At 43.7% G+C, this 20,250-nt stretch overlaps 1 protein-coding gene across 3 annotated transcripts in view; it reads right to left on the reverse strand.

The window, feature by feature from the left end:
- MRTFA (myocardin related transcription factor A) overlaps positions 1–20,250 on the reverse strand; it is a 78,437-nt gene that overhangs the window by 28,694 nt on the left and 29,493 nt on the right. The window contains exon 1 of one of the 3 annotated variants that reach the window (XM_068142513.1): positions 19,499–19,949. The exons of 1 other annotated variant lie outside the window; for it this stretch is intronic. In XM_068142513.1, coding sequence (XP_067998614.1) covers positions 19,499–19,625 — 127 coding nt within the window. In that variant the 5' untranslated portion in view covers positions 19,626–19,949. Of the gene's footprint in view, positions 1–19,498; positions 19,951–20,250 lie in introns of those variants that run through there. One more of the 3 variants, XM_068142515.1, reaches the window with a different exon arrangement.

Here is a 20,250-nt window from a genome sequence, read left to right on the forward strand (position 1 = left end):
CATCAGGGAATGACACATCTACATGAGCACTTGAACTAACAGCTTGCTGCCACAGAATCAAATGGCTCGCTCCCCACACTGTCTTTCATGTTCCCCTAACTTGGGGCCAGAATCTCTGACAGATTCATAGAATGGTTTGGGTTGGATGGGATCCTAAAGATCACCTAGTTCCAACTCCCCTGCCAGGGGCAGGAACACCTTCCACTAGACAACACTGCTCAAGGCCTCATCCAGCCTGGCCTTGAACACCTCCAGGGAGGGGGCATCCACGACTTCCATGGACAACCTGTTCCAGTGTCTCACCACCCCCACTGTGAAGAATTTCTTCGTAACACCCTGTCTAAATCTGTCCTCCTCAAGCTTCAATCCATTCCCTCTTGCTCTATTACTACAAATCCTTGTAAAAAGACCTTTCCTGTAGCCCCATTTCAGGTACTGGAAGGTGGCTGTAAGACCTCCCCAGAGACATGCCAGAGACCACAACCCATCCAAAGCAGGGAACAGTTTTCTAGCTCAGTGAGCTGAAGAGAACACTCTACAGCCAGGTATTTGCTAACACTAACATAAGGTGGGAGTGAGACTTCATCCCTCCAGCAGCAGTGTGCCACTAAGTACCTATTAGGTAACGGCACATTAAATGTCTCACTGTATGGCATTATTTCCACTAGTGAGCCATTCAGGGACTCATTTCCATACCTTAAATTAGCACACCTCGCTAAATATATACAGACAAGGCACAGAAGAGCTGCAGCATCAGGTTCAACTCACCAGCTTTAAGTGCAGGTAATCTCATTATTGCTCGTGTCTTCCCATTTGCACATCTAGCTGTGCATGCCAGCCCTTTTTGCCACCTTGCTATTTACATGCTAGGACCATCCAACTTTCCTCCCATTTCCAACTACACCTACTATTTACTTTCCACATCCCAGAGTGAGGGATTTTCAGTTAAAAACTTCCCCACACAGGTGTGGCTGGCATCTTGCTCCTTGGTGCACAACTGCCCTCACCTGTCTCCTAAATGATCCTCACCTGTTTGTCCAAATGCTCTAAACCACTTTCTTTTAATGCCATTATTTATGCCTCTGCTTAGTCTGTGTTCCATCCACAGTGGATGGAACAATCTAGCATTCCTTTCCAGACTGCACCAGGCTGATCCCAACTGGAAAAGCTTTCCTACTTTATTTGATTGTGGTCAATACTTAATCCACTTAAGCAGCAGTACTTCATTACATTCAAAGATAGTTTTGAAAACCAAAATATACCTACTCAGGCTACTCAAAGTTGTTCTAGAAGTCTGTTACACCCAGACAAACCCCTTAGCAGCCACATTTTGTGTCTCCAAATGACACAACACATTTGAGCAGACCTGTTTTCACAAACTGAAAAGCTGAATAGCATGACTCTACTGCTGTTCTTATCCCACCTAAATTCTCTATCACATTTTCCACAGCCTTTTCCCAAGAACTTACACCAGTTTAGCTGCTCTTTGTTCACTTTGTTTCAGTAGTGGTGCAAGATGTTACTGGTTTCTCGCTCTTCTGAAGTCTCCCTGCTGTTCCCAGACTTCAGTCTCAGATGGGCAGCAAAAGACTTCACCAAATGACTTAAAATTCCCTTCCTGACTTCAGCTTCCCTTATGGATTTTCTAAATATATCTTATTTCTGTACAGTTACAATCTACTACCCTTTTTCTCTACCCACTATATGCTCTTTTTTTTCCATTTTCAAACATTACATCCCTTCCCTGCAAGAAACTAGCAACTGTCAAGAGGCCTAAACTGGAGAAGAGGAAAAAGGTAATTTTCAGAATACCTTTAATATGCACTGACTAATTCCCTGGGATTTATCATAGTATCAGTCAGGGTTGGAAGGGACCACAAGAATCATCTGGTTCCAACCCCCCTGCCATGGGCAGGGACACCCCACACTAGATCAGGCTGGACAGAGCCTCAGCCAGCCTGGGCTTAAACACCTCCAGGGACAGGGACTCAAAACACCCCCCTGGACAACCCATTCCAGGGCATCACCACTCTCATGGTGAAGAACTTCCTCCTCACTCCCAGCCTGAATCTCCCCACCTCCAGCTTCATTCCATTCCCCCTAGTCCCATCACTACCTGAAATCCTGAAAAGTCCCTCCCCAGCCTTCCTGTAGGCCCCCTTCAGATACTGGAAGGCCACAATGAGGTCACCTCGGAGCCTTCTCTTCTGCAGCCTGAACAGCCCCAACTCCTTCAGTCTGTCCTCATAGGAGAGGTGCTCCAGCCCCTCTGCTCATCCTCATGGCCCTTCTCTGGACACCTTCCAGCACCTCCATATCCCTCTTGTGATAGGAGCTCCAGAACTGGAGGCAGTACAAATGTATATACACACATACTGAGCACAACTTACAACCAGCAGATAATGCACTCCTTTTTTTTATCTCTTTCTTCCCAAAGACAGCTTATTTTTGTGGCAGGGAGGAGAGCAACAAGGATTACTTCACTCCTAAATCCATTTTGGCTCAAATAAGTACTTGGAGTTCCCAGCGGGATTTCATATATTTAGGAGATCACCTGTTTACATCTGCAAGTGTGTGAATCCTATATATAGACTAACAGATGTCCCAAGAGCCAATCCAACCCTGCTGTACATGGAGCTCAGCCAAAGGGCTAGAATGACCAGAGAAATGCAGAGTTACTCAAAGATAGACTCGGAGTGTAAGCCTCTCGATCACAAACCAACAACCTTCTGTTTCCTCCATCCCTGTATTTCAACTTTAAATTGATTTTCAATTTAAAAATCAATTAGGTCAGACAAAGGAGAGTATCTACCTGCTGGCTTAAAAATAAGTTCCATGCTGGTACCCTTCTACTCACCTCTCTCATTTTCTGAGCCACTCAGTTTAGGAAGGAGGTTGACTTGCTGGAACAAGTCCAGAGAAGAGCAACAAAGTTGGTGAGGGGTTTGGAACACAAGCCCTATGAGGAGAGGCTGAGGGAGCTGGGGTTGCTCAGCCTGGAGAAGAGGAGACTCAGGGGTGACCTTATCACTCTCTACAACTACCTGAAGGGAGGTTGTAGACAGGCGGATGATGGTCTCTTCTCCCAGGCAGCCAGTACCAGAACAAGAGGACACAGTCTCAGGCTGCGCCAGGGGAGGTTCAGGTTGGATGTTAGGAAGAAGTTCTATACAGAGAGAGTGATTGCCCATTGGAATGGGCTGCCTGGGGAGGTGGTGGAGTCACCATCATTGAAGGTGTTCAGGAGGAGACTTGATGGGGTGCTTGGTGCCATGGGTTAGTTGTTTAGGTGGGTTGGATTGGTTGATGGGTTGGACACGATGATCTTGAAGGTCTCTTCCAACCTGGTCTATTCTATTCTATTCTATTCTATTTGACTTGTGTCACAGTCTGTGCAACACTTTGTGGGCTTTGTGTATCTGTCTGATTTGCCCAGTCAAAACTGGCTATGACTGATTTATTTCAACAGCACTCAAAATTCTGAAATGCAGAGAAAGTTTGAGCAAGGCTTTTCTATCTCTCATGAGCTGCCCCAAGAATTAGCAATCTATTGCAGGGAAATATGGGAACTGGCACACAGGACTGCTGCCAGCTGTTTAAGAGGGGAGGTAGAGAAGAAATGAGGGGGGAGCAGAGTATCATAGTATAGTATCATAGTATCAGTCAGGGTTGGAAGGGACCACAAGGATCATCTAGTTCCAACCCCCCTGCCATGGGCAGGGACATCCCACACTAGATCAGGCTGGCCAGAGCCTCATCCAGCCTGGGCTTAAACACCTCCAGGGACAGGGCCTCAACCACCTCCCTGGACAACCCATTCCAGGGCTTCACCACTCTCATGGTGAAGAACCTCCTCCTCACATCCAGCCTAAATCTCCCCACCTCCAGCTTCATCCAGCATACTGAGAGAAAAACAACACTGCAATACAGCTGCTATCAACAGTTACACTGCCAGTGAAATGCAGCAAGTCATGACTACTTTTTGTTCATCTTAACATAAAACTGCCTCAACAGGGAACCCACTGGCATATTCCAAGCCCAGAGCTTGCTTCTGCCTACTCGTGGCTGGTGGCAGCTTAAAGCAGTACAGAGGCTGCCCCTTAATGTACAGAGGCTGCCCCTATATGGACCTGTTCATGCCAGTTACAACTCTAGTTGTACTAGAGGGGTGCATCAGTAGTAGAGGCAGTAGCAAGAAGAGATATTTATGATGAGCTAAGTTGTTCTTTGCAGCTCATCGTCTAAATCTGCAACAGCATGCCTGCCCTTACACCCCTGAAAGCCCTTCTATTTCTAAACCACAATTCCTGTGTAATAGTGTGACTAGAACTACTCCAGAAACTAGACTGCAGTCTCTGCATCTCAGGAGAAAGAAAGAAAATAATCTCACCTCAGAGCCTATGTCACATACCAGGATGGGTTTACAACAACACATCAAAAATTATTCTGCATTTCCTGTTTTTTAGGAAGCTAGTGAAGGCAAGCACCCAGCTCTCAACTGCAGCTTGTGGTGAGGCCCTGTGCTGCTCTGTTCAACACAGACTGAGTGCCAAGGGGACTCTTTGTTCACACTTCTACAAAATCTTTTCTTCTCAAGGCTGCCCAACCAAGGCAATGATTAAGCAGAGCCATATTGTGGATTACAACGGGGACAGCAGGAGCAGTAGTGCAGAACAGGAAGGGAAAAAGGCTGCTATAGCCAGACAAAATCCCACAGAGGGGCTGAGGGAGGCAGAATTCCCTGGAACTTGGCCTGGATACTCATGCAAAAACAGGAGAGTGCAAGCCATAAAGCACATATTAACTAGATAGGCTGCATGCTCACAGCTGTGAGTTACTCATTTTGTACACGCAGGGAAAGCAGTCTGCCTGACAGAAAAAATTCATCCTTGCAACCCAATCAATAAGCCATGTGATTAGAAAGAGAAACTACTGAAGAACAAGTGAAATTAGCCTAACTTCACTATCTAGGCTGAGGAAACTGCAAGCGTAAGTAAAAGCAGTAAAAAGCAAACTGTGCACTTTAATGCCCCTGAGGGTTCAGGGTCGTTTACTCTTCAGGCTGTAGAGCAGCTCTGCACACCCCATCTGAGAGTTACAGCACCCACTTGGCTCACAGCAAAGCACTAATACAGTGTGAGCTGGGATGGCAACCTGCCAGTTGGATCATCAACACCCAAACCTTTCAGTAGCAATGAAGATTTTCAGGAGAACATTCACTGCCCTGGGACTGAGTAGGTCTGGCTGGGTTTAGTTTGTGAGGGTCTGAGACCACAGCCTAAGGAAGCATGGCACTAGGCCACCATTTGCAGCCCACATCTATTTTTCAGTTTTTCAGTAGAGAGTATGTAACACCAGGAGATGAAACCAACAGCCTGTGTGCAACCACATTCATTATGATATGCAACCATAAGAGATTGTCACAGAACGCCTGGTTGGAAAGGACCCCAAGGGCCATCTGGGCTAACCTTTCCAGGTGATAGTGTAGTTTAAACGAGATGGTCCACCACCCTGTCAGGCTGAGTCTTAAAACTGACCAGTGTAGGAGAATCCACTACTTCCCTTAAGAGATTACTCCAATGTCTAACTGTTCTCATGGTGAAACATTTTCTCTGAAGGCATGGGATACTTGCTGAACAAAATCACCACAGATGTTCATGCAGAATTAGGTCCTCTGTCTTAAACATCACAAGGCCATGTATCTACTGCTTTGAAAGGTGAAGCCACCTTTCCACTTACCATTTGACCACCAGAAGCCCTTTTCACTTACTGGGAAGGTAATATTTTTCCTAGTTTCTAATCAAATAGTCATATCTGACCAGGTGCCAGTGCCAAATTCAGCTTTGGAATAGGCAACACACCAGCTGTAGCTTTCAGTGAAGGTTATACCTCTGAAACTGAATTCAGTCCCTTGGAAACATGGCAAGAAAATCTTCCCCTGGCACCAAAACCCTGAGCATTTAGCAGCTGTGCCTGCTTACAAAACAAATGTTGACTCACACCAGCTCTTTCATCCATCTACAAGAAGCTAGAGTACATGCTGGCTCATACACCAGCAACAGCAGCATCTGCTACACTCTGGTTGCAACACCTTTCTAGTGCAGAAGCAGCAAGGGGTGGTCAGTATTACCAAATGTTTTACAGTGTCCACAAGAAGCTGTAAGAAAAAAACCCAGGTGTGATAGTTTGCAATCAATGAGTGAGTATACAGTGGTCAAAATTAACTTTGACAATAACTCAAATTGCTGAGACAGACAACTTTTTCCCCTCTCCCCCTACAGCAGCTTGGTTTTGGTGCTGTAGACAACATCCTCCCCACATCACACAGAATGTGCTAGAATGGGGGTTACCAGCAAAGAAAAGCCAACTTTGGGGACCTTTTTTAAAGGCAACTTTCTGAGCCTAACAGCACTTTAATCCACTAACTGCTGATGGGGAATACATGCTGGCTTTGCATTTAAGCAGACTGTGCAGTTAACAGGGAAGCATTTAAGTGAAGCAGACTGTAAACGACACCCAAACTGCAGGGATTATGTGACAGTTTGCTACCCTGGGAAGGGGATGCCAAGAATTCACGTCCCTCTGTGGGGTGAAGGAGAAGCAGGAGATACACACACCATTGATCCTCACAGTCTGCAAGGAACCACTCTTGTAGGGAATTGAAGGCATACAGTTCTATTTAACTTGATGCACTTTAAAGAATAGCTTGGAGCAAGCCTGGGCAAAGGGACAGTTAAGCAGAAGTTTCTTTCTTTACTATTTGTGGCTATCTCCCATCCCACTACCCCTTTTCTCCCCTGCAGCAACAATGGCTGCTATTAAAATGCAGGCAGTTTCCTCAGCTCTTCCTTAAGCAACCATACTATGGCAAAAATGAAATTTGGGAGGATAAAGAATAGAAAGAGAATTTGTTTTGGTCCTTTAAGCTGTTACAAGACCCTTTCATAGTAGAGGCAAAAGCCACTATTTTATATTCCTGCTATAAATTTATATAGGCTTTTTGTGAGAAGCAGGATTGAGATCATTCTTTAGAATAAACCTTTATTTAGAATAAACCAAACCAGGTTGGAAGAGACCTTCGAGATCACCGCGTCCAACCCATCAACCAATCCAACCCATCTAAACAACTAACCCATGGCACCAAGCACCCCATCAAGTCTCCTCCTGAAAACCTCCAATGACGGCAACTCCTTCTTCCTACAGCCAGAGAGGAGGCTTGAAGCAGATCTGAACAGGAAACAAAACCAGGAGCAGGAACAGTTCCCTGCTGCAGGTCACATGAGTGATGAAAGTGGGTTTCTTAGCAGCATTGCAGAAATCAGCATGTTTGGCCACAAAGCACTTGGATGGGCAGGTGTGTCACATCAGTCTGGGGAACACTTATGAACTCCTTCCTTACCCAGCTGGGCTGGCCAGCAGAGATGATTGTAGGCACGAAGCCAACAGAGGGTTTAACCAAGAAAGCCATACAGCTGCATCAAAGGCAATATAGAGGACCTGAAACTTTCTCTATGGCCACCTTTTCCTTCTTATCCTCTTAGTAAGCTTTTGAGAACAAGAGTACAATTCTACCTCTATCAAGTGATTCAGAATAGAATAGAATAGAATAGAATAGAATAGAATAGAATAGAATAGAATAGAATAGAATAGAATAGAATAGAATAGACCACCCCAGACCAGACCAGACCAGGTTGGAAGAGACCTTCAAGATCGCATCCAACCCATCAACCAATCCAACACCACCTAATCAACTAACCCATGGCACCAAGCACCCCATCAAGTCTCCTGAACACCTCCAATGATGGTGACTCCACCACCTCCCTGGGCAGCACATTCCAATGGGCAATCACTCTTTCTGTATAGAACTTCTTCCTAATATCCAGCCTAAACCTCCCCTGGTGCAGCTTGAGACTGTGTCCTCTTGTTCTGGTACTGGCTGCCTGGGAGAAGAGACCAACATCCGCCTGTCTACAACCTCCCTTAAGGTAGTTGTAGAGAGCAATAAGGTCAGAACAGAACAGATCCTTCACCTGCAAAGCAACAACTTTCAAAACATTTCACAGCAGATGTGCTAGTAATAGCTTTAGAACATAATGTGGGTCACATAACACTAGGGATGCTTTATTCCATCCAGCACTTCCAAAAGCCCTCAGGCCCTCAAATGCCCAGCAGCTGAGGAGTACAAAAAAGAAGCAACTCATCATGTAAGAACACAAAAAGAGGAGGAAGAGAGAAAATTAACTGACTCTCAACCTGAGAACAAGAAGGGCTTGTTTCTTGATGAAATCACATTCTTCACAGCTTCTACAGCTCAAAATGTTCTTGGGTCATATAAAATCAGCATGACATGCACCTTACACATGCCTGCTGAAGCACTGCATTCATTGTCTGTATAGCTGTTTTCCAGAAGACCACTTGTGGCAACTAGAAAGGTCAAAAAAAAAACCCACAACCCAGGTACAGGACAGTAGTCCCTTCCTGTACTGTTGGAAGAGAAACAAGAAATAAGAATAATATAAAAAAATGTTTTCAAAGGATGATGAACTACTTCCCTGTCCTATCTGTTAATGAGTCAGTGTTATGAGGCATTAAAGAGTTCCCTCGGTGGAGACAGACAGATTCTTTGATATGCTTCATTTAGCAAAATTAAAGATTCCAACCTACAGAAGAACTTGGTCTCCAAGGAATATGGAATCAGAAGCAAAGACAAAATCAAAAGCAAAAGGCTCTATTTCCATGCTCACATACCACAAGGCTAACACCATGAACACAGAACAAGTGACTTCTGCAGGTCATTTCTGAGGCTTCATATCAAATTTGATACAATATGGAAATCATTAAGTAATGGTACTTAAGAACTGTATGTAGAAGATAAAGACACCATTTACAGCACTTTTAGTTTTGTTAGGATACAAGATCACAAAACAAACAAAAGCAGTAGCATGGTCCAAGTATCATGACATAACCATGAATGATGTTGATACATCAGGGCATTCACCTGGGCCCACTTCTTCAGCTTGTCCAGCTCCCTCGGGGATGACATCTCACCTGCCTGGCTTATTGACTGCACCACTCAGCTTGGTGTCATCTTCAAACTTCCTGAGCATGCACTTGATCTCACTGTCTGTGTCACAGGTGAAGATATTAAGCAGGACTGGTCCCAGTATGGACCCCTGAGGGGCATCACTTGTCACCCATCTCCATCTAGACATCAAGACATGGATCACTACCCCTCTGGATACAACCATCCTTATCGACCAAACGGTCCACCCATCTAATCCATATCTCTCCACCTCAGAGAGAAGGACATTGTGAGGGACCATGTCAAAGGCCTTGCAGAAGTCCAGATAGATGACATCCTTGCAAGCCTTTCCCTTGGCCACTGACATAGTCACTCCATCATAGGAAGCCACTTAGGTTGGTCAGGCAAGACTTGCCCCTAGTAAAGCCATACTGTCTGTGCCAAATCACCTCCTTGCCCTCCACGCACCTTATCAGAGCTTGTAGGAAGTTCCACGTTCTGCCAAGACACAGAGGTGAGACTGACAGGTTGATAGCTCCCAGAGTTCTCGTTTCTATCTTTTTTAAAAATGGGTGTAATGTTTCCCTCCTTCCAGTCACCAGGGACTTCACCTGACTGCCAGGACTTTTCATGGAGAGTGGCTTGGCAACTACATCAGTCAGTTCCCTCAGGACTCTGGAATGCATCTCATCAGGTCCCATAGACTTGTGTATGTCCTGGCTCTTCGAGTGGTCACGAACCTTGCCTTTACTTACAGTGAAAGGGATTTTGTCCCCTTGGTCCCCATGTAACCTCTAGAAGGGACAGAACAGTTACTCCTATCAGTGGTTCTCAAAGGTTCAAGCCAGCATCTGTATTCTGGGCTGTTAAAATGTGCAGACAGAAAAGGAAGACCCAGTTCACAGTCTAGAATTTACTGCCTCAGTTCTCAATATTGCACACAATTTTCTTTCATGGGTGCTACTCATGTATGTGACTCTAAATATATGCAAATGATTCCTACCAGCAAAGTTATGCTAAGTTTTGTGGGGTTCTTTTAATGTTTATTTAAAACAAAGACAGGCAGCTGCTCTGCATTTTACACCATTTGCTTTCCCCCATGATTTCACTCCTGCCATTTCCATGAAACATCTAAAATTTAAGGGGGGTTAATGCCATTTAGTCATTGCTACTCTGTCAATGCCAGCTTTGACTTCTTTAATACTAACACTTCAAGATCAGAGAAATGTATTGCTAGTATTACAAGTGTTTCTCTTCAACTCTCAGGAGCCCACTTCTATCATAGAATCTTGGTACACCCAGTAGCCCATTTCAGCACTTGCTGAAACTGTGATAATAGGACTTCAAGAAATTAACTTAAAACACATGTAAGCTGGCATATTCAGTAAGATACTCAACATGTGAAAATGTGCAACATGCCTGTTAGCAGGAAAAGTTGGTTTGCTTCCTGTGCAAGGGACTGATTCTTGTAAAATCACTTTGTCCCAGTAATTCTGCTTAGGTGAAAACTAAGCATGTGAATAACTAGGCATATATCCACATCTGGCTACCCTGCATGATAGAACAGAATAGCATAGACTAGCATAGAATAGAATTAACCAGGTTGGAAGAGACCTTTGAGATCATCAAGTCCAACCTATCATCCAACGCTATCTAATCAACTAATCCATGGCACCAAGCACCCCATCCAGTCTCTTCTTGTAACAAAATAGCTACATGGAAATGTCTACCTCAAATTGACACACCAGTATCATAAGACAGTCAAGATTATGTGTAATCAGTGCTTGTTGGTGCCATCTATATATCCATTGCTACAATCTGTAGCTGGAAGAGAAGCATTAAGGTGGGGAAAAGGGTGAATGTAAACTTCAGTCACAGTCTATACTGATTTATATGTTTCCATGAAAGAACAAACAAGGAGGAACTAACATTGCCCTTAACCACCTTGCAAAGACCCCAGAAAGAAATTCTCCAAGATAATTTGATATGACATGGCAGATGGGGACAAATGAAGGAAAAAGAAAGAATGGGTAGACACATCCTGACAATCAGATCTACAGCTGTCTACTAATGTGACAGCACAAAAGGCAAGCTACACAAGGGGAAAGCAGGAAGACAAGCTGCACAGGGGAAAAACAAGTTTGAATCATGGTAATTTTATCTTACAAAGACACTGGTATCTCTGGTTACATGGAGAAAGAGCTTTCCTTAGAGATGAGACATGAGTTGTTCACATAGCTTTTCTGAAAACCTATCCAGGAGGAAAAAAAGAGGGAAATGCACAGTCTGGAGATACATCAGAATGGGAACAATTTGTCATTTTCTTTAAAGCCCTGGGCTCAAGGGATATGTTTTTTGTGTATTTCTAATATGCAGGAAAAAAAATCAAGTCTTGAGACAGTGCTAATACACATCCATAAAACACATGACTGGTGTGCTTGCAATACTGATATTGATGAGGAAATCATTCCATGACTCTTTCAGCAGTAAGAGACAATGTCTAACATTTTTCCTTCATAGCTTTCTTCCCATTCTACAACTTCTACTACAGAAGAGTCCTCCAGTGTACTAACAGCCTCTCACCTCAAGGCCAAAAGCCTCCTCAAACATTTCATTGGAGACTGTGGTGTTGGCCCAGTGATTCAGCCTTCCTTCTGCCACAGGGCACCCTCTACAGACAGAAGTTAAAAGCTTCCTTCACAGAGATCTCCTAATGGTCAAGATACCACAGAACTTCTGTGGCAACAGTTGGGACACTTTGACATAAGAGCTGTAATTTTGGGGTTTCCCACTTAAACATGGAATAACTCTCTACTTCCAAGACCATTTCAGATTCTTAACCACTTAAAGACATTTGGTTTACTGAAACCAAATGCAAATGAGAGCAAATGTGTTCTTCCACAAGTGGTAGGGGAAAAAAATGAACTTAGAAGTATGCAAATCTAACACAAACCCAGCACTTCTTTAGAAGAAGGAATTAACCAGTTATTATAAGGTACTCAAAAAGCTGGCCCTTATAATTTTAAATTAGCTAGCTGGGGCATCTCCCAGCTTCAGCTGGTTATGATTCTGCTTGCAGTTACTTCACAGGACATGGAACAAAAGTAGTCATGTCCAACATGCCTATTACATGCAAAATACTCAGAGCATTCCCATTGCAGATAGTTACCACTCCTGCCACCAAACATCCTCTCTTAGCAAGAATTTCAGGTGGATGCTACAGGGAATTGCCATATTTCTTTAATTCAGGATAGTGAAAAGATCTTTGCTCTCCTCTCAAAGACTATAAAGAACACATGCCACAATCATGGCATCTGAGGTTCAAATAAAGATCCCAGCCTTTGTACTGCGACAGCCTGGCCCTTTCTTTACAACATAACAATTGCAACTCTGTTTCTACCTGTAAGAAAGTCACAGGATTCAGCTATGAGCATCATATCTCTCTACATTAGAAATCAGTTCCTTCACAGCAGCCCAGTGTGGAAGATGATCCCCAGAATTTGAATGACACATAGAAAGCACATCAAATTCCTTCAAAGTCTGTCTGCTACTTTTTACTTCCTTTCAAAACTCTGGACTACAGGTCTCCAGGGCTGACTTTGCTTGGGCTTTTCCATGAGGCAAGATCCACAGCATGGAAAACAAATCCAGCTCCGAGGCTTAATGCAGTTCTTACATGCTATCATAGCTATAAATATCTAAACAGTATAATTCTGTGTAACAGGTCAATCAGCAAACTAAAAAAGCCCAGCAGCCCAGAACGGCTTGCATGACCACTGACTTCAGACTGCTGGACAAATTCTGCAGATGTTTAAAGTGTTACTGCTGGCTCAGTCCTCTGCTTGAAGGGCACAGAGGAGAAGGCCAGTAGCAGCAGGTACTCCTGCACTCATTACACACAGTGGAAGATTCTCTCCAACTCCTAGCAGATGTGCACTTTAGCCAACATGCTGAACAAAAGCAAGTGGAGGACAGGCACGTGTCCTTTCTGTGGCTCCCTCCAGGAAAGAGGCAGGGGAGATAGCTACGTGGTGTTTGCAACCATGGCAGTTAGTCTGGTGGTCACATGTCAGTCCTGAAGGTACAATCCTCATTCTAAACTGTCAATGTGACACCTATTATTAGCAGCAGTAAAACAGTCTCTCAGTGAGGCACAAAGGTGCTACTCGTTGCATCTACTTCTAAAATGTTACCCTGCACTTCTGAAAAGGGAGGATTTGACACGGGAGCATGGAGAAGGGTTATGAGCTACAAGCAGGCTTAGAGGGACACTCACACATAAATACAATGCAGAAAGAGGCATGAAAGCTTAGGAAAGTGAAAGTGAAGAGCATCAAAAGAGCACCAGAAAGAGCACTCACCAAAATAAGAAAGAAACCCCACAACTGTTTGCAGGGAGAGGTTATGTGCTGCTTGTAATACTGACCAAATTCCACAAAGGGAGCTTGCACATCCTGCCCTTCAGCACTGCCGTGAAATCTGCAGAGGTGAGTAACCAAAGAACACAGCTACTGCCACATTCAACTTCTACACACCCTGCAGCTATTGTCTCCATACATCTGACATACAGCAGAAGGAAGGTGAGGAAACTCCACAGAAAGTCAAAGTGGATCTCTTCCTTATGTCATGCAGAGTGCACCACTGGGATCCCCTGTGCCAAGAATCCAGCTGGGCTGTGCAGTGTTTGTGCCTTGACAAGTGTTTCAGTGAGCAAAGCTACCAAGAAGATGTTCAACGTGTCAGCTGATAGGATGCAGCAGAGCTGTTCTGGTAAAAACCTCAGAATGGTGACAGGCCCATGGGCTGCCTTTGGGGATGAAGACCACAGAATGAGGTCTTCAGAAGCATGGTTGCAACAGATGATCCCTATCCCTACCACGGGGAAAAATTCATTATGAGGACTTCTACTGAAACCTTTGAAATAGTTGGGGGTTTTGGGGGGATTATGGCTTCTTTTTGTGTCTAAATTATTATTTTTTTACAGATGCTTAATTCTCAAAGGCTGTTTTAAAATTAGATAGCCTGGAAAGCCTGGATTTCACCAATTTTCACTAGCAATTTTGGAAAGAATCTCTGTCCCCTTTCTTATTACTGACTTTATTTCATATTTCTTTTTAGCTTTATCAGACTAACTCTAGATGGCAGAACTGCAGAATGTTTTCTTGGCTGAATGCTTACTGTGTTAGAGACACAATAAACTTTGACACTAGGTCACCTGCACAATTCTTCTCCCCATCTCACCAAACCCCCAAGAAAAATCCTCAGTACACTGATGAGCAAGAAACCTTTTGGTAGTTCTTGTTAGTAATGACCATATGGCAAGGTACTTCAGCCACTGCAAGTCTGCTTTTAGTTTGGAGAGGTATCAGTTTAGCAAATTTCATATACTGCCAGGGAAAAACATAGTATCTGCTTCCATTAACCCAAGGAAGAGAAAGAAAACCATGAGTTCTGCTCCATGTTATGCCATTCAGCAAATGATGCATCCACTTAGAGGTCCCCTGCAAGAAAAAGGCACACCATGTGCCCCAGGGGCTCCAGTGCATGTTTTTGTTTGAACCTACCTCTCTCAGGGGTCATAACCTGTTTTCTATCATAGGCTGCACAGTTTCTTGCCAAGAAATGTGCTGCTTTAACATTTTGGATCAAAATTTATTGATGCAGCAGGTGACAAGACCAGTAATTCAATGCTCTGAAAAGACTGGATAGATGGGAGTTGGGGCATGAAAGGAAAGATATAAGGAGGCACTTATTTTTGGTATAGATATTCATTAAGTTGTTGATCAATGACTTGCAGGTGTGACAGAATGCTGCAAAATCTGAGGTGACTAGTGACAGACCTTATAGGTGATAGAAGTAGTGAGATAGGGTTTACACAGGCAGTCTGATGTGGATCCAAAAAATATGAGCAGAAACCACAACTGTCACTGCCCCTTATCGTCTTTGGGCAGGAGAGTTACAGTGACATCTGTCTGGCAAGGGCTCTGAACAAGCATGTCAACTGTAGAAATTGTCCATGGATGCAAAACAGGCAATCTGAGCCTATGTATCATAGTTCTGCTTGCAGAAAAGCATCTGCTTTTCAAAAGCTCCCTGGAAGTCTAAGCATCAGACATTTGCTGGTGACAAGTACAAATAATGTCTTTCAAATACAAACAACAGATAATTATCCAATAATGAATAATTCCTTAGCCACCCATGTTCTTTCAAGCTTTATTAACATGCTTCCCAGATGCTGGGATCATCAATACCCCAGCAACTCTGCCATTGAACATGAAGCTCGGCTCAGCTGTGAAGAAAATTCAGTTGATGGGGCAGGAAAGTGCTTACTGCAACTGTTCCTTGGTATCATTACAAGTTCAAAGCACTGCCTGCATAAATGCTATTGACAGCTGTACTCATCACACCACACCCAGTCTCTGTTCTTTTTGTTTTCTGCATGTGTTGAGTCCCTACATCTCTGTGCTCTTGTGGGTCCAAGGCTACAGTTCTTTCATTTTAGTGTGACTTAGTGCAAAAGAAAGTATTACAGTAGCCAATTTTTTGACATATGAAGTAGATCACAGTGTGGTAAACAAGCTAGCTTCTGTCCTTCTCCTCCTCCCATTCCCAGCATGAAAATAGCTAGGGCTAAAGCAACAGCTGGGGATCATTACACTGACAGGAATAGGTCAGTAAACTCCAAGAGGGGAAAACATGTCACATCCAAAAAAACCCAAAAACACACTAGGGCAGCAGGCCCCAAAAACTATGTGAATTCAACTCCAGGGATAATGCTGTGATTCTCCTTTCACTGATAACAGCTTATAAAAACCCTGGTCATCCAGTGTTAAGCCTTTCCCTAAGCTTCCCAATCATGTCACAAAGTTAACAAATGCCCTGAAACACCTCTAGGCCTTCCAGTCAAATGGAGCACACTGGGAATTCAGAAAAACAAACAAATAAATAACTTAAACTGCCATCTCACTGCCCATTTCAAGCTACCTCACATTGATATACACTCATTAACTCCACTGCACTTCTTATCCTCTAAGCATAGTTGCAGTCACTGTGCCCCACGTGCAAAGAGTGGCTGCAGCACGAAGCTCCAGGGGGTCCAGCTCCATACATCCAGTGTGCCTCAGGATTTGTCACAAGAAATGCCAGCAGATTCGCTCCCCAGACATTCAGTGTGTTTTCTGTGTTCTCCATGTCACAGCACTGTTTGCATAAACAATTCTGAATTGTAGGATATGTCTGGCCATAATTCAGAGGTGTGCCTGTTAGATTTTGTGACTGATTTCTGACATTCCTCCCTCATGCGTCTGCATGAGACATTGCTTTGACACCTCCAAGAGCATCTTCAGGTTCACTCTGAACCAGAAAGACCTTTACAGAAAAAGGTCACCCTGCATTCCTGTGAGATGCCTTGGAGGCAGGGGCTGCCCTCTTGCTGGGCATCTCCTCGGTGTTGAGAGCTTCCAAGTCTGCACAGGGAGGTTCTTCTGCCCTCTACTGGATGGGCCACCGACCAGCTTTACGTCCAGGTGCCCAGAGGTGTAATGACAGTAAGGTCTAGCTCAGTCGTGAAGAAAGCTGTATGGTAATGAGCACTTGCATGACTCCTGATCTCTTCAAAGTACTGAACAGATATTAATAGTTTAATCAAAGGCTAAGCTAACTCAAATTACCTCACATTTGCTGTGGCCCAAGAATGTGCACACAGTTACTGCAGATCAGATGGCACAGGCAGGAACTTGTTCATGTGTCTGGACCCTCAGACACAAATCTTGGAAAAAGACAGGTGAGTTTCACTGTCAAACCCCCAAATCACACTCAGCATTTTTGAAGGGAGAATTTTAAGGGGGAGGGAAGTATTTAATTTAAGAGCAATGAATGAAAGACATTGCACAGAGATGGAAAGGTGCAGTTTGCTTCTGGAAACACTGACTTCTAAACTAGACTCACACAAATGCCAGTTGGTTTTGGAGTAGCTTTCTGAAGTTTTCTAAAGCTTATGATTTCTGTCTTCCATCAAGGGCTACCAACACTGTTGTGTTCACTGGTCTAGGAACTGTAAACTGGGCTCTGGTATTTGAAAACTAAATCATTCCAAGGCATTCTTGAATAGAAAACATGTTTAGAGATTCTTGAATTCTAGGAATTTTACAAATAACTTTGAAAAATGCAAGGATATGTCCATGTCAAAGCCACTTCTGTGTGGAAAGGATCAGCAGTTCCCAAACTTCAATGTCAAGCCCTAATTTAAAAAGCTAATAATAATAACAAATTGATCTGATTTAGGAGACCATCTGGTTTCCTGAGGCAAGGGAAGAAGATGAAGTCTATTCCAGAGACTCATTGGATTCATTAAGAGAATAGGTATGAGCATTATTAGCATGGTGCAGAAGGCCTGTGTTTGCCTGGCTTTACTGAGAGGAGAAGGCAGACTGGCACCCATTCACCTGTGTGTGGTAAAGAGCAAGGAAAAGAAGTGCATCCACTTTCTGTCCTGGGCCATAACAAAACTAAGTCATCTCCTTTGTAGGGGGATCAAAATTACAGTGTTATAGTCATTACACTGTCAGCTTAATGCTAGTTTTGGACTCCCAGAGCTTCAAAGGGTTTTCACATGCATGCATCTGCTTTTCCACTGCCTGCAAGATTTGGTTCTGCAAGACACAATGCATGCTACAGCATAAACACAACAGGCATCTCAAGACTGCAGGAGACTTGAGCAGAGCAGCAGCAAAGCTAAAAGGTTTTGGTTTTTCTCTCTTCAGAGATGCAAGAATCTATCAGCACCTATTTCTCTTCCTTATTCTTCCTGCTTGGTAGCTGGCAGAAAGCAGCCTTCCTCATCACATATAATATTAGAGTAGCATGAATTAGATATGGGGTAGGCTGATGATATTGCTTGACTTTGCAGAGTCAACACAGCTTTTCCCATAATCAGAATTACACACAAATTCAATGACCTTGGTTCACTTCAACTTGACATACTGTGCAGCAGACATTTTTATATTGATTAAAGTGCTACAGAATTGCATTTTCCTCGTTCTACATGTATTCCTACTGGAGCACTTGTGGTATGTAGTGACTGGATGAAAGATACATTCTGGCACACCCAAACGAAGAGCACTCACCTTGTGAAAATCAATGCCTTGCAAGTACAAGGCAGCTGCAAGTTCTCTTCTGTTCATTTCTTTCTGTGCTGCAGTTCTTTGCCTACAAAGCAAACTAATCTGGGAATACTGCCTAGACTATTGGATTTATAACTCCAGAGCATAAATTTGAGGACTATGACTTCAGTTTTCTTTTCCCTTTCCATCTCCAACAAATATTCCAATGAAAGTGAGCAACAAACAACAGCAATGTTTCTTAAATCCAGTATCAAACTGACTCTTGATACATGCTAAAGAGGCTTGGTAGGTGGGAGTGAGAGTAGCAGGTAGAAACTTAGCAGCTTGCTTTGAAAGATTCAGCAGGCCTAAAGCTTCATATGAGAGAGAAATCCTCTAAATGCAACTGCTACAATCATCTCCCACACCCCAGCCATCTTTCCACAACAAACATGGCCTTATTCTGTCTGGCTTTTTGTCCTTAACTTCTACCACCCTTTACTTTACTTTTCTATCCAAAATGTCACTGAAAGTCATTTTCCCTCAAATCACATTACCTGCTCTTTATATCAATCATCACCTTTTTTCTGTGCTCAAGATCTTTGTTCATTCCTGCAAGTTCCTATTCAAATGTCACCTGTAGCTAGATGCATCCAGTATTTCTGAGAAAACAAACCTTGTCACATTTGCCACTGGCATTTTGTTATGCTCTGCCATTCTCCCAGTTCCTGTTGTTGCTATTATTTATGCTGTGTGCTATGAATGGATCACTGTCTGTTTTCATCTTCTCAATCTTTTTCATTCCCTCCAGATATTCTTCTTTCCCTAAAATCTGACCTCTGTCTACATAATTCCTCCAGAATTGTCAAACCCTCATATAAAAACCACACATTTTTGCACAAGAACACTATTTACCTAAACCAGAATCACATTTAGATACACACACCCCAGTCCTTTCACACTCTGCAAACTTAAAACACAATACTCTGTCTCCTTAAAGGCAGAGCTGCCACTCCAGAACAACCCTTTACACCTTTATTAAAACAGCCTTAAAACATTGCTCACAAGAGCCCTACAGACTGAAAGTAATTTAAGCTATGAAATTAAAATTTCCAAGTGCAAGTGAAATTGTTCCAAGGTCCAGGCACCGCGAATCACGAGATACAGGGCTCCAGCCTTGTCCTGCGACAGGCTGATGAGCTCCCTCGGGAGCGACAGGTCACAAAAGTCAGAGGGAAACCCAAAATCTGGACTACTGCCCACCAAAGGAAAAGCAGGCAGATTCAGTATGCAAGAGGAAAAAAAAGATTAAGAAAAAAGCAACCCAACCCCCAATTCTACAGTGCCTACAACAAAGAAAGCAGAGCCTGCTAACCTTCTCGTAAGCTGTGGTATGAATCCTGATACGTGCTTGAACAGCTCTTCCCTTGCTTTGACACAGCCTCTGCAAGCGGCACAATTCCGACATAGGCAGGCTGGAGGGTCTTGGCTTTATCCAACATATTAGAGGAAATTCTTGGACCTGAAGGCAGATTCTGTAACTCAGGAGGTGTCCCAGGCTAGTGGAAGGGATGCTTAATCCTCACAAGAGACACAACCACGATCACTCTCTACCAGGTTTCAGTCACTGCACCAAGGGCAGAGTAGGGAAAAAAAAAAAATCAGTTTACTGCTAGATTCCAAGGCTGTGCTTGCATAGGAACAGAGAGGTACTCGAGGCACAGACAAATCCTGATAGCCAACATCTAAAGAGTAAAATCAGCAAAGCTCTTAGCAAAACTTTTTTTCCTTCTGTCTCAAGGCTCAGACAGAAACTTTACTGTTTCAGCAAGTGGCTGTAAGCATTTAGGATCCCAGTATGCAGAGCGGTGCTTATCAACAGATGCGTGGACTTCTTTGTGCAGCCACTTGCAGTAACAGCCAACCTCATTCACCCAAAATAGTGAACAGTTGGTTTCTCTACTCACACTACAGACACCTGCCAGACAGGCAATATCATGTGATTGAGCATTACCCTCCCTCTCTCTGCACCTCCCAACTGTAAGCATGCTGTGCACACAACTAAGAGAGCACCAGAAGCAGAAGCAAGGCTGCCTTTTTTCCCTTCCTATTGAAAACATTAGAAAT

This window comes from Melanerpes formicivorus, unplaced genomic scaffold (genome assembly GCF_026170545.1).
Source record: "Melanerpes formicivorus ecotype bairdi unplaced genomic scaffold, bMelFor1.0.p_v2 SCAF_8, whole genome shotgun sequence".
Taxonomy (NCBI): Eukaryota; Metazoa; Chordata; class Aves; order Piciformes; family Picidae; genus Melanerpes; species Melanerpes formicivorus.